This window comes from Aulonocara sp. 'chitande type north' Nkhata Bay, linkage group LG6 (assembly GCF_057382095.1).
Source record: "Aulonocara sp. 'chitande type north' Nkhata Bay isolate Kocher_YH1m ecotype deep benthic linkage group LG6, A_spYH_male_GT1.1, whole genome shotgun sequence".
Taxonomy (NCBI): domain Eukaryota; kingdom Metazoa; phylum Chordata; class Actinopteri; order Cichliformes; family Cichlidae; genus Aulonocara; species Aulonocara sp. 'chitande type north' Nkhata Bay.
Window position 1 is genome coordinate 40,259,417 of NC_141349.1, and position 23,359 is coordinate 40,282,775.

General features: G+C 45.2%; 3 protein-coding genes across 8 annotated transcripts in view; 1 reads left to right on the forward strand and 2 right to left on the reverse strand.

The window, feature by feature from the left end:
- Window positions 1-1,426: 1,426 nt before the first annotated feature.
- On the reverse strand, window positions 1,427-15,308 carry noctb (nocturnin b). Of its 6 annotated transcripts, none has more exons than XM_086296938.1 (6): window positions 15,086-15,308; window positions 13,821-13,985; window positions 3,226-3,371; window positions 2,961-3,132; window positions 2,507-2,838; window positions 1,427-2,402 (listed from the first exon to the last, which is right to left on the reverse strand). In XM_086296938.1, exons 3-6 carry the CDS (start codon window positions 3,361-3,363, stop codon window positions 1,860-1,862), a joined length of 1,185 nt encoding a protein of 394 aa, XP_086153064.1. In that variant the 5' UTR covers window positions 3,364-3,371; window positions 13,821-13,985; window positions 15,086-15,308; the 3' UTR covers window positions 1,427-1,859. The 6 variants fall into 6 exon arrangements, with proteins under 6 accessions (XP_086153064.1, XP_086153063.1, XP_086153061.1 ...); XM_086296937.1 differs by having other exon boundaries at window positions 13,808-13,985; XM_086296935.1 differs by having other exon boundaries at window positions 13,812-13,985; window positions 15,086-15,307.
- ccdc175 (coiled-coil domain containing 175) lies at window positions 11,045-13,776 on the reverse strand. The gene has a single exon (XM_086296932.1). It carries the CDS (start codon window positions 13,271-13,273, stop codon window positions 11,057-11,059), a length of 2,217 nt encoding a protein of 738 aa, XP_086153058.1. The 5' UTR covers window positions 13,274-13,776; the 3' UTR covers window positions 11,045-11,056.
- LOC147328515 (uncharacterized) overlaps window positions 15,270-23,359 on the forward strand; it is an 8,167-nt gene continuing 77 nt past the window's right edge. Inside the window, exons 1-7 of the mRNA XM_086296931.1 lie at window positions 15,270-15,863; window positions 18,645-18,976; window positions 19,459-19,523; window positions 19,606-19,763; window positions 19,855-20,358; window positions 20,785-22,271; window positions 22,710-23,359. The exon at window positions 22,710-23,359 is cut by the window's right edge and continues 77 nt beyond it. Of these exons, the coding sequence (XP_086153057.1) occupies window positions 15,623-15,863; window positions 18,645-18,976; window positions 19,459-19,523; window positions 19,606-19,763; window positions 19,855-20,358; window positions 20,785-22,271; window positions 22,710-23,359 (3,437 nt within the window). The 5' untranslated portion in view covers window positions 15,270-15,622. The remainder of the gene's footprint in view (window positions 15,864-18,644; window positions 18,977-19,458; window positions 19,524-19,605; window positions 19,764-19,854; window positions 20,359-20,784; window positions 22,272-22,709) is intronic.

Genomic DNA, 23,359 nt, shown 5'->3' on the forward strand with positions numbered 1-23,359 from the left:
TTTATTGTCATATCACAAGTAAACAACTGAAAGCACATCTAGTTTTAGTTAATTATAAGAAAAAACAACTTTCTCACACGGTTGCAATCATCACACAGGTGGGGTCAGTAGGAATTTGGCCTTAATGTGAAGAAAGGGCTCCATTTCTATTTATTTTACAAATGATTTCATCGGATTTTCAGTTATTTGGTGTTACCTGCCAAGTCTGCACGGGAGGTATCGGAAGACAACAACAAAGACAAAAACATTCCTGACATGCCAAATTTTTAACCTTGCAAACTACAGCTGACTCATCACTGCAGGCAAAGCAGATCAAAAGAGGCATGAGAGAGGGTGCGAGCAGCTTATTATTATTTAGTCTGTAACGTCTATAAAAAGATGTTTGCAGGGAGGGGACGAGAGGCCTGGCTTCTGTTTGTAATCCACCTGTAGAATAAAGTGCCACTATTGACCAATCACATTTGAGAACAATGTGGTAATGTGGAGGTAGACGCTTTCTGTGCACCACAGACAACAGAAAAGATGGACTTAACTTCCGAATGTTAAAACTGAAGCCCCTGTTGATGATCTAAAAGATGGAAAGTGTTTTCTTTTATATCATGAAAAGGGGGCGACGTTTCTGCTCTGAAATTATAGGGTGGATCAAAAAGAATCATCTGATTTCAAAAGGCTTTTAAAGTAACGGACATGGAAAGTTGTGGTAAATATTAAAATGAATGGCTGAATAGTAAGTTTTACATACAAAACGTACGATGTTCACCAATCCTCAACAGTGCGCCTCTCTGGACACACAACAGCTGTCTGCTCGATCGTTATCGGCGAACAGCTGTGGGAACTAAAGCTCTGTGAAATCAGATGATTGTTGTTTTTTTTAAAACACACCCTCAGCTGACAAGCTACTAGTTTCAGTTCATCTTATGTGATCATGAGCTAAGCAACCAAAACTGGCACACAGTTTCCAGTAGTTCCCTAAAGGTAGTTCAGTAGTTCATCTACATCAGATACGAAGGTGACTATGGCTAAAGATCATAGACCACACAATACTGCAGAATGGCCATGTACTAATACTGAACAAAGCATTAAGTCTATTTTGTGAGTCAGAATGGAGGGCTATACGCAGGCTCGTCACATTCGGTTACCAAACGCCAAAATGACGACAGCAAAGACGCTCAGCTCCTGGGTCAGTGTGTGACGTCACCGTGGCTGCGCCCTTCTTTACTACTGTCTGTGGTGTGGAGAGCTTAAGAAGGAACCAACATCAAGTCACAAAACTATCGGCTACTGTCAAGCAACCATTTATCTTTATTAGTTTTTAATTTATCTGCATTCATCAAAATTTCAAAAAATAAAAAAAAGGTGCATGAACATAAGGTCTTGGCACAGATATGTGTTGTCGCCAGAAAAGAAGACAGCAGACGATGTCCGATGCATTTCCAGACTCTGTCGTGCCCTTTTTTATTTTTTAATACAAATAGAAAAATTCACTCATCATTTTAATCTCTTAACATCCATCAGGTCATTGGTGACAGATCCAGAGTGGGAAACACTCTACCCTGAGTGGCCTGCAGGATGCTAAGAGGTGAAAAACCTGATTCCACCTCATATGTGTGATACTCAGACCATGTCTGTCCTGTAGTGCATCAGCAGCATGAAGCACAGAGTTCTTAAAGTACGTGTGTGCAGTCTGACGACAGGTAGAGCACACCTGCAGCTGGAATATCTCGTGCTGCAGAGGTACACTGTGTCCCATTAAAGTCTTGGCCATGTTTTGGCACACTGTCTTTATCACTCACATGTGACCTCCTGGTCACACAATAAAGCGAGAAGGAGGAAGCGCTAACCTCAACTCCACAGCGTCATCACTTCCGGTGTGCCGGTTTGTTGTTTCCTTCCCACTCCTCCTCCTTGAAGCTGAAGTCACAAACCAGAGAGAGGTGGTCGGACGGATAACTAAAGGACGGAAGTCTGTTTGGCCCGATCTCCTCCTCGGTGGGCATGTCCAAGACGGCATCCACTCTCAGCGTGTCCTTGGTGTACCAGATGTAGTCCAGAGTACTGCAGCACTCCCCCGTGGGCCGAATCTTCCACGTTGTGTACTCCGGCTCCGTCAAACCGTCCCGGCTGAGTTTCTTGTAAGCCGAGTCCAAGCCGAAAGGCGATGTGGCGAAGCGCCGATACACCTCCTCATTTGGGACTGCGTTGAAATCCCCGCATATGAGCAAAGGTATGTCGGCGGCGGGGTCGCCGGGCTGCTTCTGGACCACATTCTGGAGATGCCAAAGGAGGTCTGACCCCTGAGTGCTGCGGAGCCACTCCCAGCCAGAACGAGCCTTCAGATGGGTCACGGCCACGCACACGCATTTACCCGTGATCCGACAGCGCAGCGTGGTCACTATGGCAACCTGCGATCAGAGAGCAGCGAGTTAGAGTGTTGTAGTTTTATTTTTCCCAGAAAGGCTAAAGCTCCAGAAATACTACACCTGACAAAATTTATTTTTTTCCCCACCTGATTGGTTGGAATCCTCATGGCAGAGAGTCGTATGTTGACGCTGTCGAGGAGCTCGAAGCGCGACTCGTCGTAGAACAGCGCGCAGCCGTCAGGGCCGTTGTTGCCCTCAACGCCCAGGCACGGAGACCACGGCTTGGGGCAGAAGTGGCTGCTGTAACCCAAACCTGCCAGCACCGGCTGCAAGGTGTCGTAGTAGTGGTCGACTTCCTGCATGCACACGATGTGGGGGCGGTAGGTGAGGACTTCCTCCATGATGAGGTACTTCCTGCGGGACCAGCTGAGGGCCTCCAAAGGACACATGACAAAATTGTCGAGTCCTTCGCCCAGAGCTGCAGGACAGGAGGAAGTGGGAGACCAGACTTCAGTAACAACATTATCCACCATGTGTTTTGTGTTCCACCAAAACAGACTCAGAAAGTGTGAATATTAAATTTCCCTGAGTGCACTCTACCTTGAGCCAGGATGTTCCATTGCATCACCCTGATGACACTGCTGGGGGCGCCGTCTCCATCACCGATGTGAACAAATTTCCTGTCGAAGCGAGGTGGTCGGTCCGTGAGGGCCTCCTCGCACTGACGAAGCAGCTCCTCTGGATCAGGGGGACATGGAGAGGACCCCTCCTGCTCCATCGACAGAAGGAGAGACAACACTTAATATTTAGATGAAAATATTCAAAAGAAAAAGTCTGAAGACAAAAGAAAAAGAAGAAAACCTACCGGGCAAAAATCTGGATCCAGCTTTGTGAATGCAGGTAGCTGGGGGTTCAGGTGTGAAGAAGGGAAGGGGAGAAGAGAGCTGGTGCTGCTGAGGGGCTGAGTCAGAGCGTTGTACAGCTTCGTGGCCCCTCCACCCATCGGATACACTGGTGAGGAGGAAAATCAAAGCGACAGTGAAGCATGTGATAGGATGGAGACACATCCACCTTTCTAACATGACGTATAAACTGAAGGTAACACACACATCTGTACTTTTATGGAAAGAATAATCTGTTCTTTCCCAGCGTTTGTTGAGCTTCAGCTCAGGTTGTCGTGTAAGGACCAAGCCATCACAGCGTCAGCAGTCCAGATGAAACAAACCCCCAAAGTGACAGCTGCAACTCAGCCTTTTGTTCTGCTTCAGCAGCATCTGTCGGCTTACACGTGACCAAACTCATTAAACCTAAAAATAACACGTGCGTTTCCCAGTGTGTGTCAGAGACTGAGCTGGATTAAACAGTCAGCTAACAAACTCAGAGTAAAACACCCCTTCCAAAGAAGGCTTTGTACCTTGTTAGCACGTTTCTATGCTTGAGCAAAACAAGCAGTCAATGCAGTGACTCAGTGTTTCACACGCAGAAAACCTAAGAAAACAAACATGGAGCTGGGGACAGATTCTCAGAGGAGCTGTTTGGGTTTCACCGGTGAAACAGAGAGCAGAGGAGAGAAGTTGAAGTGCAGATATCCAAGTTGACAAAAATTTGTATAAAAGTGACAAAAGCTTCCCCCCAAAAATGTTAAACACAGAAAACAACTTTTAGTTATGAATTACAGGTAGCAGAAGCCACACCCTGCTGATAAAAATCAGTGTGCCACACCGCCTGCTCCACGAGTGTGTAACAGCATCTATATGCAACAACTTCAGAAACCAAAGTGGTTCAGATTGGGCAGATGTTGTACCGAGAGACACTGAAAGAGGTGCAAACTAAACACAAAAAGCAATAATCTTGCATCTCTAAATGTTTTGACTTTCAGCAAGACCAAAGCAAAAAAAGCTGTTATGCTCCAGCATTCCAAGGAGAATTAACAGGCGAAGTAATGCACTCCTCTCTGTAACGCGCACTCCAAGTTCCTTAAATCGGACAAAAAATGTGCTGCAGAGATCAGATTGACCTCTGCTCCGACATAAAAATTCTGACATCCAACTTTTCCTCTCAGCTCTCCGAGACCAGAACTACGCGACTATAAAAGGAGCTGGATGTTTAGGATCCGTGCAGTCTCGCGTGAAACAGACGGAGAACAGCAGCACGTTTAAACAAGCATCTTCATTCTGTTAAAATTTATATTAGTATATTATTTATTAATATGTAACAATAATGCTTTAATTCAGTCACACAGCAAGGCCAGGGTCCTTTTCTTGGAGTGGTGACCACGTAACTTTTCACATAGAAGCGTAAAGCAAAGACTCTGTGTTTACTTACTGAACAGAAATGTGCCAAATATGCTTAAACAAACAAATTTATTTCAAGGCTGACTAAATTAAACCCCACAGTTTTTTTTGTACGTAGCAAAAACCACATGTCCAAAAACTCCATCCTCTCTAATAAGACTTTGCGAGACTAAATTAAGAGCTACTGACGACCAAAACACCCAAAAGAAAAAGCTTCTTCTTACCCAGAGTCTCCATTATGCTCCTCTGCAATGTCCACGGTACTCCTTAGTTAAATGTCCTTAATGGCTCTTTTTAATGCTACCTAACAGATGTGCTGCCTGTCCGCTCGGGAGGCTAAACGTCTGCAGTGTGTCAGGAGACAGTGACAGATGTGCGGTCTGTGTGTGGAAATAACTATGACTTGTCACTGTTGCATATAAAGCCTCAGAGAGAGAGAGAGGAAGAGGAATTATGAAGCGCAGACGTCAGCGGACCATATGGAGCATTAGAGGTCATGTGCCAGACAGAGAGACAGAGACAGAGAGACAGAGACAGGAGGGAGAGAGCGACAAAGTCAAAGAGAGAGAGAGAGAGAGCGCGGGGCAAACCTGTTGAGTGGCTGATATGACTGACAGATTTACTCTAGCGACTTGGCCCTCGACTAAATATAGAGGCGCACAAAAACACGATACCCCGCACTCATCCTCGCTGATACACCATAACACCTATCACCCGAGTACACTGTGTTAATAGTTTCTAATCACTCTGTGAGAGCACAGCGTGTGAACGTATGGTAACAACTTCCTCATTTTGGCTGTTGTAACAGCAGCGCGCACGCACACACACACACACGACTATAATTAACCATTCAGCAGTGCTATGACAGTTTTTTTCCACACATGCTGTAGTTTTCCAACCTGTCAATCAACTTTTTTGACACAAACAATAACAGGCTGCTGACGCATTTACAGATCTTACACGAGATAACATTCACTGGTTTATCTGGTAAATAGACTGGTTCTTATAAATGGACTGCTTTACACAACTTGCTTCATTCACCCATTCACACAAGCTCCTTTTTTCTATGCTGTTTCTAGGGGCTTTCTGTCTGTGTGAGCAGTTACTGTACAAGCACTAAATGCTGCAATGTCCATTTCAATGTGCTTTGTGCAATTTGAGAGAATGGAGTAATCTGGAGTGACTGTTAAGTGATCTTTTCACTGTTGAGAGTTCACTTATTTGGATGTTACAGTAACAATAGAGACATTCTATTCGTTACGCAGACCTGATCACGATGGATCCTCTACAATTAATTCTCTGTTGTTGGGCTGTTTAAGTGCAGGGCGACACACCCGCCGTCACGGTGTTTCAGATATTTATCAGAGATTTCGACTGACTGGTTCACCGAGCGCCAGGTCGATTCTTTATATAATGTCTCTCGTAGCACTACAAATAAACAATTATATATATCAATGAACTCTGATTTGTAAATTATTAATTCATCCTACTACTTTTCGAGCATGTAAAGTGTGAGGTATCTCGAGATGTTAGTGGAAAAGCAGTTTATTTTTTTACTTTGCTTTTCTGTTTTCCATGTATTCTATTTTATTTATTTTTACATGTTCGAAATCAAAAACAGTCAAATGCTCAAATATTTTTTTGGACATGGAAAAATAAAACTCCCCTGGGACAGTATTCATTTCTCATATCTACGATCACGTCTGATCTTATACTTGGGTCACCTTAAAGGACGCGTGCAGCAAGAAGACCAATATCTGTTTAAAACTATTCTGTCGGGACGAATGGTGAGCATAGAAAATGAAGAAATGGTAAATGGCCTGTATTTATATAGCGCTTTACTAGTCCCTAAGGACCCCAAAGCGCTTTACATATCCAGTCATCCATCCATTCACACACTGGTGATGGCAGCTAGATTGTAGCCACAGCCACCCTGGGGCGCACTGACAGAGGCGAGGCTGCCGGACACTGGCGCCACCGGGCCCTCTGACCACCACCAGTAGGCAACGGGTGAAGTGTCTTGCCCAAGGACACAACGACCGAGACTGTCCAATCCGGGGCTCGAACCGGCAACCTTCCGATTACAAGGCGAACTCCCAACTCTTGAGCCATGACCGTCCGAAAGGACATCATTGGCAGACTTGCTCCAACGCTGCAGGCTTGGGACTGTTAATATGTTTATAAAAGAAAAGAGAGAAATACTCCACATATTTCTGACACTTCCTGCAAGGTACCAAGTGATCAGGGCTGGGGCAAAAGCGCAGCTCTGGGGTTGGCAATGGCACACCAATGAAAAGGGGGGAGGGGGATTAAGGAGTTCTGGCTCACCTTTTTGCATCACTGTAAGTATTTAATGATATAATATTAAATAACATTACCTACAGAGAAAGTTTTCAGCTAAAATAACAGATAGAAAGCAACTCATTCAATTTTGAGAGACAGACTCCCCCTCATCTACCTCACAGTGGTTTGGTCCACTTCTTACCTTTACCTAATGCCTTTACTTTGCAAATTGTAATTGTGCATTCATCTAGATATTCAATAGTAAAAGTAGATCTATTTTTGCTGCTGTTCACCTGCATCAGCTGAACTTTTATCGGTACATAAATCTGGTTTCAAATGTTTTCTCTTTATATAATGTCTCTAGATACTTTTTATGTGGCAGCCTGTATTTTTCCAACCTGCCAAATGCATAGAAAGAAAAGCTGCACCTATGGCAGTGCATCTGCACCGGACTGCATCAGGCAGCTGCAACTAATAAAATGACCAGTCTGCAGGCAGATGATGGTAATAACTATAATGCAGAACACCAGGTGTATATTTTATATTTCTGTGCAAAAGCATTAAGAACATATCAACATCTAAAGGCAATTAGGTGAAAAGTGGAAAAACAAATCCGACAGAATCATTAGAACGACGGCAATTTAGCTGGAAGAACCAGATCTAGTATTTTGAAACACCTCAAATTAAACGCAAACAGATAAACACCGGTGCTGGAAAATGACTGTGTAAACACATGGAACCAAATCATACTGAGCACACATGAACACATTTTTTTTTAATAATCAAAAAAATTTGAAAAAAAAAAAAAGTTTGAATCTTGTAGAAATCGGTCGGGCTACATTAAATCTGAGGATGGACAGTTTCAGAGTACTAGCTGAAGTTTCTATATCCACATGTGGTGTAAAATTGTGTGGAATTAACACATGTCCAAACATAACTCAGTTTAAAGTCAAATATAATATAAAGGACGGGGATTTGCAGGGATAGTAACCTATAGTTACCTAACGTCTGTACTTTGCAAATTGTAAACACCGGATGTACAGATCTTTTATTGATTTTTTTTAATAGATTTATTGTTTGTTATTTTTCCAAACTACATTTTATTCACTCTGTTACTTTTCTGTGGAATCTTTGCTACTGTGTGGCTGCTGCATTGTTACAGAGCAGCTGTTTATAGAAGCAGGAGCTCGGTGCACATTAAAATCATCACGCTTCTTTTCTAGTAGAAATTCTTCCGAGTTGGTAGCTGTCTACACCACATCAGATGTTCTGTGAGCCCACAAAACCACATTTGTCGTAGTTTATCAACAACAACAAAACATCTAATTTTAGAGGATGACTCACACCTGCACGCTGACCATGCACAACCCATACCTTAAGCTTATCACAGCTGATTTTAACAAAGAGGAAGTCATTTTTAACTGTAGCAGAATCACGAACATCAAGATCACTGAGCATTCACGTGCACGCCGCTGTGTGGTCAGGATGACTCACATCCTGTAGACGACCTGTAGTAAATCTATGTAACTGTGACTAAGTGCACGAGTGTTGGCAGGAGGGAGGGGCCAGAGAGTTGTCACTGGATCCTCTGGTGGTGTATTGACATTTCCATATTGAGGGCAGCTGCCTTGTCAGATTTCTGTGAGGGGGATTTTATGAGTTTGTGCCTTTTAGAGGAGCTGAAACAGCTTTAACTACGTGTGTGATCTTGTGATGTGCTTCATCAAAACCACATGCACGGTCAGTTAAATATAACAAGAAGAATGTTTTTAGCTGCCTGCACCCACCAGCAGTTTGTCTTACACGGTAAGAGCGTCTTAAAAAGAAGCTAAAATGAAAGCAGTCTGTATGCAGATCAGCTGCTCGACGTTTCAGTTTGACAGTTTGTGTCGTAGACATAACTTTGCTGCAGGCTTTAACGTCTATCCAGCTGAGAGACATTTTTATCTCTTTTTAACTCTCTGTGTTACACTAAGCCACTCTGAACTATGCTTTAAGCTTTCTCTCATGGGTATTTTTATACATTTTTCTAGTATCATTTCATGAGGGGCCATTTTTAAATTGCATTATCTAGAAAACTATAGTTTTCTAGAAAAAAAAATTCAACACAAAGTCAGTTTAAATTTCATGGATATATCCAGAGGTTAGGGAACATGAGCCATTGTTTTGGATTCACAAAGTACAACAGGTGCTGGAGAGACACCGAGACAACCCCAATTACTGTAGGGAGTGGTTCAGCTGGTGACCACAGACCATCACTCTCTCCTCAGCCCTGTCCTCTTCACTTCCTGATAGCATGAAACGGTACCTCCGATCCATTCAGGTTACACAGGTAGTCTGAATGGATCGGAGGTCCCCTGGTATGGCACATCCACACATGCTATCACAACCAGGCTTGCAGAGTCTCTCAGCACAGGAGAGGCCAAGAGACGGGCAGTAACACAAGGAGAGTTGGACAATAGCTTAGCAGGGCTTCAGCCCAGCAGAGGGATGAGAAGACGGAGGAAGAGAATTCCCAGAGGCCTGCAAAACAACCTCCAGCTTGCTCATGTGCATGTTTATGGTCTAACTGTCACAAACAGATTGCATGGAGGTGGAATGAGGGCCTTTAGTGAGCCGTGTGGTCACAGCCCAGAAACATTTTTTGTTTACATTTGGGTCAATTGTGTCAACATTTAGATGTTCAGGCAGGAAATTGAGACTTTGGCCATTTGTTGAATTGAGGTGAGACGTTTAGCTGCAGCACAGCATTTCCTAGACTCCATTCTCAGAGTTGCAGCGGTTTTTTTGGCAGAAGGCTCGGCTGTGAGTTACGGGGAAACTACGTGACCAGAGATCTCTTATTAGCTTGCTCTGTTTTCCAACTACTGAGCTGGCATGTTCTGGGCTATGAAAGAGGCTGGGTAAGAGCAAAGTCAGAAATCTCTGGTTTTGCTCTTACATCAGGATACAAAACTATGAGTGTCTGTCAAATTCAGGATCATCCTTTGAGCTGTTGGAAGCTCCCTGTCAGTTACCCTGGTTTTCTTTTCTTAATCCTTTTGGTTAAACGAAGTTTAATGTGGACCAAATTACATTGAGAAAGGTACGACATGTATTTAAACATGTTAACAAACACGGCCTTTAGTGAAACTGAATTCAGCACTCCTGCCTTAGTAACGATAAAATATCTTAAATGTAAGATGAGAACATCAGCATTTGTGTCTTTGTACATCTTGTTATGACTGATAACATTACATTTGAGCCGTGTGTGTCCTTCAGCTGAAGCCAATCGTTAAAAAAGGATTAACTTTCGACAACAACAGTTTGAGGTAGTGATGAAATCTACCGTTTGTGAAGCAATATCTCAGAAAAGAACAGCTTGTATTGTGGCATCAGATACACCACACACAGAATCCTGAACACGAGATAAGCAGATTCATTTAGAGACAAAGATATTAAAAACATGAACAAAACTGTCTAAATATAAACGAAGGTCCAGCCAAAGCACAAAGCTACAGATACCTTAGGTCAAAGTAAAGTTTACTTCTGGGCTTTTTGGAGACTTACCTTCTTCACTGGAATAAAATGACGACTTCCTCTTAAAACTGACTTTTTGGCAGCTGCAGCCTTGTTTTTCGTTCCGTCTTAGTAAACCAGTATTTAGCCCTCTGAGTACGTGCCTCTGGATACATGTGTGTGCATGTTTTTGTTGAGAGGAAGTACAAGTGGGTGTGTGTTTGACCCTGTAACTGCGGGGAAAGGTCACGCTGAGGAAAAGCCAGATCTATTCTGCCATCTGCTGGTAGGAGTCACACAGGAAATGATTTGTATTTGTGAAAGTGCATGAGAAGTGCAATTATGCCCATCTCGCAAACAAAAACTACTTTCAAAAATTCATCAGCTCCATAAGTTCAGTTTTAAATTGGACCGAGCACCACCTCTGGTAACATTTTTCAGATAATTGTGTCAAGAAACAAAGTGAACCAACCACAACAAAAAAGTATTTCAAATTATCTTCATCTTATACCAAACTTTTTTTTTGTCCACATTACAGGTTAATATCAGGCTCAAACGTTGCCTGTGCACAGACAGCAGGCTGACATCCTGAAGTCAGTCCACTTGTCATCCTGGATAAAGTCAGCTGCATAGTTTCGCTGTGGTCTTGTCTCCCAGTCGTTTGCTGAAGTCGAGCATTTGTTGGTGAAGGAGCGTGCTAATGTTTCCTAACTGCTGTTTCCGATTCTTCAGATGGTCAAGCAGAGAACTAATCGACATGAACAGGACGCCTTCACTGCTCTCGTGGTCCTGGGTTAACATTAAATCCTCCGCCCAGGCTTGCTGTAAGCTTTCCCATAATGCCTCTGTGTCTTGCCTGAACTTCTGAGCCTCCTGCCAGTATTTGTGCGTCTCCAGTTTGGCTGTTTCGATGTCCTCCGTCATCTGACTGATATGGAACTGCAGCCTGCTGTTCTCCATGGTGACTTGCTCCAGTTTCACACCACAGTCGTAGATGCCCACCTCCACGGCTCTCAGCTCAGATGCCTGTCTGTGGAGCGTGTTGATGTGGCACGTTTGCAGCCCCTCCAGCTCAGCCTTCATTTCCTCTTTGGGCTGAAGGAGTTCACTGGTTTTCTCCTTCAGTGCCTGAATTGAAAGCTCCATCTCACTCCTCCTCTTCCTCAGCTCATTGAGAAGCTCTTCCAGCCTGTGGTGCCTGTTCTGCTCATCGCTCCACTCGGCCTCCACCTTCTTCAGAATCTTTTCCTTCTCCTCCACCTCCCTCTGCTTCTCCTTAACACTCTGAGCAACCTTGTCGACGTCAGTGGTGAGCTGCTGTAACTCCTGGCGCTGCCGGCTCTCGATTCTTTCGTACTCCTCCTTGGACCGGGTCACATGCCTCATCAGGAGGCTGGCATCAGTGGTCTTGGGCTCCTGCCTCAGGAGCGCTTCTTTTTTTTGAAGCAGCTCCTCATATCTTCTCTGGGTACTACTAATGTCAGATGTCATTTTCTCAATATGCTCCTCCTGTTTCCTCTTTGCCTCCTTCAGGAGCTGCAGGAGTTGCGCTTTCTCCTCCTGAAGCCAGCCCACATTCTTTTCTCCTGCATCCATATTGCTGCGTAGCTCTTCCTGATTCCTCTCAATGAGACGCTTGTTAATTACATCAGTTTCCTTGAGCTCTTTGACCTGCTTCTCCATCTCTTTGATCTCCCTGCCATGCTTTATGATGGAGGCAATACGCTCCTCCAGTTGCAGCCTGGACCACTCCAGCTGCTTGGAGATCTGCTGATGCTCAGCCCTGACCAAGTTCTCTTTAGTGTGCCGATGCTTGAACACCTCACAGACCTGAGTCAGGGCTGCCTCTAAATGCTGTTTTGATGCTCTGCCCTCCTTTATTTTACTGTCCATTGTGACGATTTCCTCTTGCAAGTTCTGCACAGTGAGCCTGAAGGCTTCCTCCAACTCATGCAGTTCCTCCTTCAGCAGATCCCTCTGTTGCCTCAGCTCCCGTTGCTTTTGGACTTCCCCTTCCAGCTGCTCCTCATGATGGTGCCGTGACACATTCAGTCTGTGTATGTTGTTCTCGACCTTACCCAACTCATCCATCAGCTCATCCAGCCGTCCCTGGGCTTTGTCTTTCTTGTTGGTAATGCTATCCAGCTCTCTTCTGCTACTCCTGTTCAGGTGGTTTTGCTGCTCTGTCTGCTCCTCAACATTGCTCACCTCTTCCAAGAGGTCATTTCTTTTCACGGAGGAGGCTTGTCTCTCCAGCTTCATGTTCTGCTCCAGGGTTAATCTGTCCTGCTCGACGCCGGCAATGCAGGACTTCAGCTCCTCTATATTCTCCCACGTCATGTTCAGCTGCATCTGTGAGCTGTACTTTAGGGAAAGTAGATCATTCAGAGTAGCCATGATGGTATCATGGTTAGCCTTCGCCTGATCCCGCTCCAGGTACAGGGACTTGTTTTGGCTGAGAAGGGATTCCTGCATTTTCGTAGCTTCTTCTTGGAGCTGAGAGACTGCACTGAGATCTTTGCACAGTTGCTGGATCTCCTCGGCATTTGATGCTCGCGCCGCTGCTACATCAGCCATGATCTCCTTGCTCATTCGTTCACGCATGTTGCTGATCTGGTGTCTCAGTTTGCTGTTTTCTATGCTTTCCACTTCCAAGTGTTCACGAGCAGCACGCCTGTCTGCCTCCAGCTCGCTGACAGCAGTCGTTATCTCCATCAGGTGGAGGCTGGCCTCAGGTGCGAACGGTACCTCCTCCTCTTTCAGGTATTCGTCCAGCTCCTTTAAACGCTCCAGAACCACCATAACCGATGAAAAGTCGGGCACCAGTGAAGAAGCCATATGTGACTACGTTTTGGAGCGTGTTAGCGGCACTCCGAGCCGTATACGGAGCGTTTCAAACAGATGCTCGCTGGCACGGATGACTTGTGTGTGCTGTCGTCGGGGTAACAGCTACCCCCCTGTCTGCTACTTGTTTTAAAAAAAAAAAAAAAAAAAAGGCTGGTGGAGTCAGTCCAAAATCCTAAGCTATTTAACCCACGATATTTGTTTGATTCACTTTATTAAGTAAAGCCTTCACCTGAAGCCTTTTCTGCAGCGTTAAAGTTCATACAGCAGCTAGCAATCGCCGATAACTTATGAGCGCTGTCGCCAGGGCAACGGTGTCCCCATCGCTACTAGCTCTACGGCAACCCGGTGACGTCAGCACGCTCGAAGCTACCTATCAGCCAAGTGCTAACCGCCAGAAAATAGCCCCAGGAAAACAAAGCAAGTTTGGCGAAGTCAGTGTTTGAAACGTGAATAGAAAAAATACTGTGTGCCCCCGGTCCCAAAATTTAAATGCTACAACTGTCAGCAGTGGGGTATGGTGCTTACCTACCTGGCGTACCCGATTTGGGGGTGATGTTTGGGTTCAGTCAGAAGGACCACAGCTAACATCCAACGCAGGCAGGGAGGCCGGCCACAGCTGCCTGGGTTGCCAGATTTTACGGTTTCACGTAGGGTTTCTGCTGCCTCTCATTTAGCCCGAGTAATATTAAATGCCTAATGGGGCCTAACACACACACACAGAGCGAGAGAGAGGAAGAAAATAGATGGATGGATGATAAATAGATCTGTTGTCATGATGGGTATTCATATTAAAAAAAGTGTAGCTGACCCTTGTAATCCACAAGGCTTCAAACCTGTCAAAGTGCTTGGTTTCTGTGGGTTTTTCTATTCCCAGCTCTGTGTGATTACAAGGACAGTCAATATTCCTAATACGGTCATGTCAGGAAACCCCACCCACCCGCTTTCAAATAAGCCAATCAAGAGAAAGCTGGTTTCAATAAAGGCATTGGTGAGCTACAACAGTTTTTATTTCAACCCGTCAATAATATGCTGCAGCTTTCGCCAGATCTCACCCTAGCTGAGCACTTTATAGCCGATTTTGAACCAAGGTGATGGTGCTTCCTACCATCATCATCATCATCATAATATAGCGTGAGAGGAAATATCTTGCGAAAAACTTTTTTTTCCTATGTAAACTTTGTGCATATTTCAGCTTTTTTCTCGTCTGCACAAACCATTAAAAAAAATCTTTTACTCTCACCGTGTGTTTATACACCACTCTGCACATAATTATGAGTTATTATTGATCTCTGACTCTCTTCCAAAGCATGTTTTTTTGTCCTGTCTCCCTCCCCTCAGCCCCAACCAGATGACTGGCCCTCCCTGAGCCTGGTTCTGCTGGACGTTTCTTCCTGTTGAAAGGGAGTTTTTCCTACTTACTGTCGCCAAAGTGCTTGCTCATAGGTGGTCATCTGATTGTTGGGGTTTCTCTGTATTATTATAGGGTCTCAACCATACGAGGCAACTGTTGTTGTTGTGGCACTATATAAATAAAACGTCTACCTTTTATCAGAAGCTCCAGAATCTAACAAGTACTAACATAATACATGAAATAAAATTACATGGATAGTTCTTTTTTTTTAATGTGTGACAATCATTTGATAATTTGTAGCATGCAATGGCAATATCAGGAAAAAAAAATCCTGTAGTAGGACAGCATCAGGTCAAGCACAGCCCATGTCTGCAGCACTGGTCCTCAGGACTCCTGGGTTTTTGGTACCCTTTTGCAGCTGCCCGCTTTACACACACACACACAATTTTTACCTTTACGCTGGCTTTGATAGCTGTTTTCCTCCTTAACCTTTTCCGAGGTTTGTGGAGACTGTGTTTATCTTTATAGGCAGTCGGTGTTTTTTGCCGGCGTATTGAGAACAAGATGTGGCAACACTCGGCCGTCGCAGTGTGCTGTCGTCAGTCTACAGAGAAAGACGTAAAAAGCCCAGAAATAGAGCAGGTAGAAGGCCATGCGGTCCCACTGGCTGCAGTTCTGTGTGTGTTTAAACAAAAGCTGTGGACGCTCTTTGACCGGTTTCTCATTTTAAAACCAAACTGAGAGCTGTGAGATTTTTTTCACATCTTTGAAGGGAAATGATTTATTAAAAACACGTGTCGTACACATGCCTGCAGTCAGGAACTTTTAAGATATTGATTGGTATCTGCTGCTTTTACTTTTAGAAAGAAGGTTTTCGCCGTCATTGACCTGAATCTGTGCGGTACAAGAGCGTTGCATGTAATCAGGTGGTGTAGTTTTCCTGTCTATGCATCGCAGATCTGGTAGCGGGGCTGCAGAGCTACAGAAACATGGATCTTATCAGTAAACCCAGAAGCAAGTCCATCGTGTGGCTGTATTTTGGCTTAAAGGCGGATGAAAAGGGGCGACCTTTGAACACCGGTGAGGCCGTTTGTCGCCTGTGCCGAAAAATAGTGCTGGCAAAAGGTGGAAATACTACTAATTTAAGAAGCCACCTGAAAAGGCGACATCGTGCTGATTTCTTTGAGACCACTTCCTCCGCGACCGCGGGAGCTTTACTTGACACTCAAGGTGATTTTTTTTTTTTTTAACCTAAAATAATTTCTTCATTGAAAACTTGTGGAATCTTAAAGTATGCATTAACTTATTTTCTCATATGTCTGAACCCTGCATGCCTCCAGCCCAGCAAAGCCGATCAGACATGGCTGCTCACATGGCTCACCTGGGGTTGCTTGAAAGTTGCATTTTAGTGCTGTGACAAAAAAATAGTCCCTGAGCCCCGACGCTGCTTTACTATGCAGCTTTTTTACAGTTAACTTGCAGACAAGGTGTGTTTAGTACTGCGCCTGTGCACACTCACAATCTGGTAGCTTTTCTAAACAACAGATCGATCATCAACCGGATGATACTTGGCTCAGATAATGTGCATTTTTTATACCGTACGCGCCGAATAAACTGTACCATACTCTATGCACAGCGGTGTGTTTTACATCAGGAAGTCCCGCAATAAATGACGAATAGCTATCCAGTCACACATGCGCAGTTGATGCCATGGTATAAACCGCTTGTATCCATAACCACTGTTTCATGCACATTGAGAAAGACTGGGTTTGTGTTCCGTGTAACTCCCACTGCCCACAAGCAATTTTTCTAAAAGGTGTTAAGCCGCCCCCTCTAAAAACAAAACAAAACCCTCCATATGAGGAAGAAATACTAATACAAATAGACCCCTCTCTCACTGTTTCAGTAATGTTAAGGTTCAGGCTCTGGTGAGGTGTTCCACTATGTTCTTTTCTATCCAGATATACTTTTACAGCACTTTGTTTGGGAATCACTGACAGCAGCTTTATTTTTCAGCATGACAATCAGGTGCTTTTTAGATGGTATTGCATGATGGATCAAAATCCAATGGTACTTTTATGACATCACTGGGTGAAATGCAGCCCCAAGCCATGATAGAGCCTCCACTGTGTTTTACAGATGCCCGTATACCCTTGTTTACCTCCTTTGTACATATTGGAAAACATTTGATCCAAACATTTTATAACTTGGTTTCATCACTTCATCAGACCTTTTTCTTTCAGCTGCCCTCTTACTGACACAGCATGTAGCTCTGGGTATTCGAGTTTGCAGATTTTGATGCCAGATGCAACCCCAGAGGGATTTGTGTCTCCACCTGTGCTCAAACCAGGGATCTCTTGCTTGATAGATGAATGTGTAACTCACTACACAATCTGCCTCCTTTGAAGCACAATATAAAAACTGTTGGCTCAAGACTGTTGCAGAGTGCTTTGGAGGTGCATGACTAAACTGTGTCAGATCGGTTTGATCCACATGTTATCTTCAGCTTTACCTGTATTTTGCCCCTGTCAGTTTTATCTATTTAAAAAAAATGATCTAGGTAAAAGACAACTTATTGGATAACACTGACTAAAAGGAGTCTCTTCGCCTCTCATGTTTTTGAAGATAACTGTCCTGGTCCTGTTCGTAGTCCTTGCTCTGTCAGATTAAAATGGAGGCTCTGTTCTTCATTTTCTTGTTGCTTTACCAACTGATGATGGCTTTCTTTCATAACTCAGGGTGAGCACGCACAGAGTGTATTGAACTGCAATCAGCTGTTGTGCAACTGGAAACTCTGAGCATCCCGTCTCAGAGTTAATCAGCTCAGAGGTTATGGCTAGACTCTCCCTGCAGGACTTAATTATATGGGCTCAGTGTTGGCCTACATGTGTGAACATCAATCGTGCGAGCCAGAATCGATCACAGCAGTCGCACTGTCCACCATCTGCGTGGCCCCGGGCTCACAGCGTGCACAGATACGCCGAGGTTTGGGGAATCACTCAAATACAATTTTATTAAGTCACCTGACCCCATTCCTCTGCAGCCGTAAGCAGCAGAGCGTGATATTACCACAGAGCGATTCAGACAGCCCAGCAGGGCCTGACAAGTGGGTACTGCTGTCAGAAGTCCATGTGAGCACACTGTCTTTGCAGCAGCGGTGCAGTGGCTTCATTATTTCAGTGATGATAGTTTGAGTAGACACCATCTCGAAAGTTAAACTTAAAGCTTCTGTTATGATCGACCCTGATGCTACAAGAGCCACCAGTGACAGCATTTCTTTTTTTAGTGCCTTTACAGGCTTATTTTACTCTGCAGGCTTCAGGATGGGCTGGTGGGAAAAGACAAGACAAAAAAACACTCAGTGTGATCTGACTGAAGATCATCAAATCCAAATAAAGAGAACAAAATGAAAAGTGATTAAAAGGAGGGGGAAAGATTAAATAAAAGCCATCAGCCACTTGTAGACCTGATCTGCAAAATTATTGGTAAGATCTCACTTCACGTACTGAACACAGATTTAATGGTGACTGGTGTTCTTCCTGGTGGCTGGGAGCGTTGCTGTCACCCCGGCGGGCGGGCGGGTGGTGTGGACACGCAAGTTTGTCAATACGATAACTCGAGAATGAGGCAATGTAAAACTTTCAAATTGATACCATGGGTGCATCTATTAAATATCGAGTTCAAATCCCAGCGACTTTGACTTGAAGGTCAGAGGTCAACGTTTCTGAAAATCACCTTTTCTTTTCAAATTTGTACAATAAACATATCATATGTGCATCTGCTAGGAGACGGCGGGCTAGCACTGGTGGCTGCCTGTAATACAGACGTTAAAGTTTGTCTGTATTGTATTATTCCCCTCATCTGAATACAGCAGCTTCCTGTCTTTCTGAATTCTGTTGCTTAAAACGACCCAAGAAAGTGGAACTATGCTCCGTGAAGATGAATCCCGACCCTGAATTTTCAGTAATATCTCTGTTGTTTCATTATTTCTCTATTATATTCTTTTTCCAGGTTTGGATCTCAACAATGAAGAGTTCTTTGAGGATGTTCCCTCGCTCCAGCCTACTTCCAACCAGAACTATGTCCCAGATGCGGTGTTGCCGCCCGGAGACCCGTGGCTCCACAGCGGCCCCTCCCGGGCGGCGCTGTCTCTGCCTTCCTGCCTGTGCCTCTGTGGGGACCTCGGGTCTGGACTATCTGCTTCTGGATCTTTGGGCGAGGAGCAGAATGGGGAGATGAAGGTGTACGCCAAGTGCCACCTTCAGCAGGGTGTCATGTTTGGACCCTTTGTAGGAGAAGTGTGCAAGGGACAGATGCCGGCCAACCTCAAATATGCCTGGGCTGTGAGTAAAACGAACGATCACTTTTGTTCATACAGCATCGTGTAGACAGTTTTTGGATGTTTAGTTTTTTTGTTATAAATTATAAGCCGTGTTGATTTAAGAGGCCGTATGGACAGATTCCAGCATAGCCTCAGCTCTTAATCAACAATGGTTTCTGTAAATTACATAACGGGAAGTAAAATGGGAAATTGATCAGCGAATTGGACCCCATATCAGTCTGTTGCAGTCTGAAAACTGAGAGGGAAAGCAAAGTATTTTGCTTTAAATAAAGCAAATATTTTGTTGTCTTTAAATAAAGAATTACAAGATATAATTTTATTTTGATAGAAGTTGTTCTTGTAGCAGAATGACTGGGAAGAAACCCAACAACAATGACAAAAGCTGTGTGTAAAGAATCCCTTTTTGTGCTTTAAAAGTTTAATCTTTGGGTTGTTTCCTATTGGCCATATGTTAACACAAAGATGGGCTTTTTGTGTTTTTAGATCAGAGACGATGCTGCTTTTATCTACGTGGACGCTTCTGATGAAAACAAATCGAACTGGATGAGGTGGGCAGTTTTTATGGTTCCTTTTGCTTATTTCTATCTTCTGATGTAGTTGCAGACTTCACGCATTTGTTGTGTGTTTCAGGTATGTCAGATATACCAGCAGTGAGGAAGAGCACAACCTGGACGTTTTCCAGTTTTACCGTCGTATCTACTACAGGGTTTCCCAGCCCATCTCAGAGGGAGCAGAGCTCCGGGTCTGGATCGGCAAGGATTATGCCACCCTTCTGGGTCTGGGGATGGGTGAGCTCTGTCCCAGTTTTTAATGCAGTACAGACTGAAAGGTAGCTCTGTAAAGGTGCCTGATACATTTGTCTTTGTCGGTGATGTACAGGTGACAACGTGAAATGTGAAGTTGGAGACAAGGAGACGGCTCTGCGCCTCCTGCAGGACATTCAGTTGGTCACCCTCCCGGAGCCGAGCAGCACTTCCTTTTGGTCAGATCACAGCCAATCACAGAGCCCCATGCCTGTCATAAGCGACGTGACGACGATGTCGAACTCAGACGCCGTCAGCGACCCAGGCAGCATGATCACTGGCTCCTCCTTCGTCTCCACCTCTGTCATCTCCTTCCCGTCTCCTCACACGATAGAAAAGTATGATTTTCTGCCTGGAACTGAGAAACTGCTGAGCAACCCCAACGCCATCCAGAACAGCCCGTGGTACTTCTTTGGACTCGAGCCCGACCCCACCGGTCGGCCTCTGGACCGAAACACGGCTGTGTGCAAGCTGTGCATGGAGCACGTGAGCTGTGCGGGAGGAGTGCCAGATCTCCAAAACCACCTGACCAACAAACACCACTTCAAGCTGAAAGACAAGGACCGGAGTCTCACACTGGGTAACTCTCTACTTCCTGTTTGCAATGCACAGTGCCAGAAGTTATTAGGTTAAAAGAAAGAGTAAGTGATGCAGAATCTCTGGGGGAAATTTCATTAATAAACATCCCAAAGTTATTAAAGCATTTAGTTATGGGGATTCATCATCTTGGACAGATGAATGGGTGTATTAAATCATGTCCTTATCTATTTTGTAGGGATTGTATTTTGACCACACTTTGACTTGATCCCACCTAAATCAGTGGGATTCATAGAAAAGATTATTTTCCTCAACGTATTTTGTTATTGTGCAAAATCTGTGAGTTAGAAAACTGTTGCTTTTATCAAATATGCAGTTGCAGTTACTTAACTCTTGTTTGTTATAGAACAGAAAGGAATTTAATTCTGTTTTAATTTCCTATTTAAAAGCTGCTTTTTCACAAAAACAGGTCAACAACGCTCTCAGCCGCTCACACTTACCAGCGGTCTCATCAGCACTCTCCCCTTGGTTCTGTCCACTCAAGTGACCGATGCTATCGTCAACTTTCTTATCGTGGACCTCCAGCCGCCATCTCTTGTGGAAGGCGAAGGCTTCAGAAAGCTGATTCTCACACTGCTGCCTAATTACAAGGAGCTGCCGTTGTCCTGTCAGCTCGAGAGTCTGCTGACGGACCACCACGCCCGAGGCAAGGCGAGCCTGGCTCGGCTGCTCAGGAGGAAAAGTGAGAGCGGAGAGAGCGAGGAGGTTAAGGACTACACTGCTCCCATTGAGTTCGAGCACAGGAGACGTGGGCGAGCTTCCAGCAGTCAGAAGGAAGTTCCTTACTTTGTGACATTGAGCGCAGAGGTTTGGCTCCACAACTGGCAGGGAAACACTGAGAGGTACCTCACGCTCTGGGCGCACTACGTAGACAGTAGCTTTAGCTTTCAGAACATTGCTTTGGCGACCCAGCGGCTGACAGAGAGCGGGGGGGAAGAGCACGCCGTCCGAACGGTGGAGGCCCAGGTGAAGGTGATGGCGCACGAGTGGGGAATCTCCCAGCCTAATCTGATGTTGCTGGGAGGTGAGATAAGGAACAAGATGAGGACACAGCCAGTAAAGAGCAAGAAGGGGGCAGAGGTTGCAGGAAGCGCCTCCCATCCGAACTCAACAACGTTCCTAGAGAGGGAAGACTCTGTGTCGCCCGGGGAGCCGGAGCACGCTGACAGTAGTGAAGGACTTCCGTCTGTTCCTTGTTTTTTCAGAGCCGTGCAAGACTGTGTGGAGGAAGTGATGTCACATCCCGTCATCTCCAAAACTCTCAGCCAGTTCCAGGGTTTTCTCTCCACCCTGTTCTTACCAGTTGCTCAGAACAAATGCTCATACCAGCCTCATACCCAGAACCTCCTCAAAAGTCTGACGAAACAGGAGCGTGCCAGACTTGCGTCGTGGGCACACAGCCAGCCAACCTGGAATAACCTTTACACTTTACTGAGCATGCTCATCAGACACAAAAGCCTCTTTTGCTGTGTAATTAAAGAAATAAAAGGCGAGGGTTTGTCCAAAGAAGATTGCGCTTCAGAGTCCAGTTCAAGTGGCAGCTCCCACGCCAATTCCACCTCCAACACATCCTCTACGGGTGTAACGTCTTTGCGCTCTGAATGGAAGGTTCTGGAGGAGCTCTGCTCGGTCCTCAAACCTCTGGACGTGGCGTGCCGGACTCTCGCCAAGGAGGCGTTCCCCCGACTGTCCCTCATCAAACCTATCCTCACCGGCTTGCTCTCACGGCACCTCGTGTCCCGGCCGTGCGATTCGTCGTCCATCTTGAAGGAGGTAAAGAGGATGATGAGGCGGAGCCTGGCACACTGTTATGACAGCCCTGCTGTGAACAGAGTCCTGAGCATGGCGTGCTCCCTCGACCCCCAGTTCCACGGACTGGGCTTCATGGAGGAGAAGGTGAGTCGGAAAGCTGGCACGCAGGGAAAAGAGTGCCTTAAAACAGCTATAGCACTCTCTACAAATCAAATCAAGATGGCTAATTTTGATATTCAATGAGACATTTAGCAGGCACGTTGTATAGCAGTGTATCGACTGCCAACTTCCAATTTGTTTTTATGTCTAACATGTTTTCCTTTTATTATTAAATTGACTTTAATAAACAGGATTTACCAAAAAGTTAAAGATAAAATAAAAAAGTGGAAGCAAACAAATCTGTCCACACAAAGGTCTTTCACTTCTTTGGATTTGGAGTTGGATAGCTAGAGGGTTTCAGGGTGGAGTCACAGTTGATCTCTAACACAACACATTTTCACATTATGATAAGTTTCTGATACAACAGAGAGGTTTACATTCTTGTTTTTTTTTTTTTTATTTGTGGTTTCTGGTGTTTTCTAGGACCGGACGGAGACTTTTGATTGGCTGAAGAAAGAGGCTGTGAGGATTGCAAAGGAGGACAAGAAGCGGAGTCGAGGTAAGAAGAACAGCGAGAGGAAGAGAAGCCCCTCCCCCGGGTCACCAGAGTCAGAGAGCGACTTCTTGCGCAGGAGTAAACGCCTCAAAGAGTCCCGCCCAATCAACTTCAGAGAGCTTTTCGATGAAGATGATGAGAGCGACGTGGAGGACAGCGAGCCAGGAGACCCGGGCTCTCAGGGTGGGCTGTCAGGTATGGAGTTTCTGCTGGGAGACCTGTTCTGCTCCGCCCCCAGGAGCAGACAGAGCTCTGTGGAGGAGTCTATCGATATGGAGATGTCTGTCTTCAGAGCTGACAAAGGGGCCTCGTTGGGCGTGGAGCCCCTGCAGTGGTGGAGGACGAAGACGGTGCAGTTCCCACTGCTGGCCACAGTGGCACGGGCCTACCTGGCTGCCCCCGCGGTGGTGGGAAACGGCGCGCAGAACTTTGTGGAGGAAGGAGGAGGAGCCACGTACAGAAAGAGATCAAATATTCCTCCAGAAAGTTTGGATGCAATCCTCTTTCTGCATCACAACCACTTGCTCACAACTGAGAGTGGGCAAACGGCAGCTCGGAGCGACGACAAGATGCCATA

Coding starts and splice junctions, on each gene's coding strand:
- noctb (XM_086296933.1), bottom strand. Junction 3,133..3,225: donor TGGATCCAGATTTTTGCCCG/GTAGGTTTTCTT, acceptor CTGTCGATGGAG/CAGGAGGGGTCCTCTCCATG. Junction 2,403..2,506: donor TGAGGATTCCAACCAATCAG/GTGGGGAAAAAA, acceptor CTCTGATCGCAG/GTTGCCATAGTGACCACGCT.
- ccdc175 (XM_086296932.1), bottom strand. CDS start 13,273: ATGGCTTCTTCACTGGTGCCCGACTTTTCATCGGTTATGGTGGTTCTG.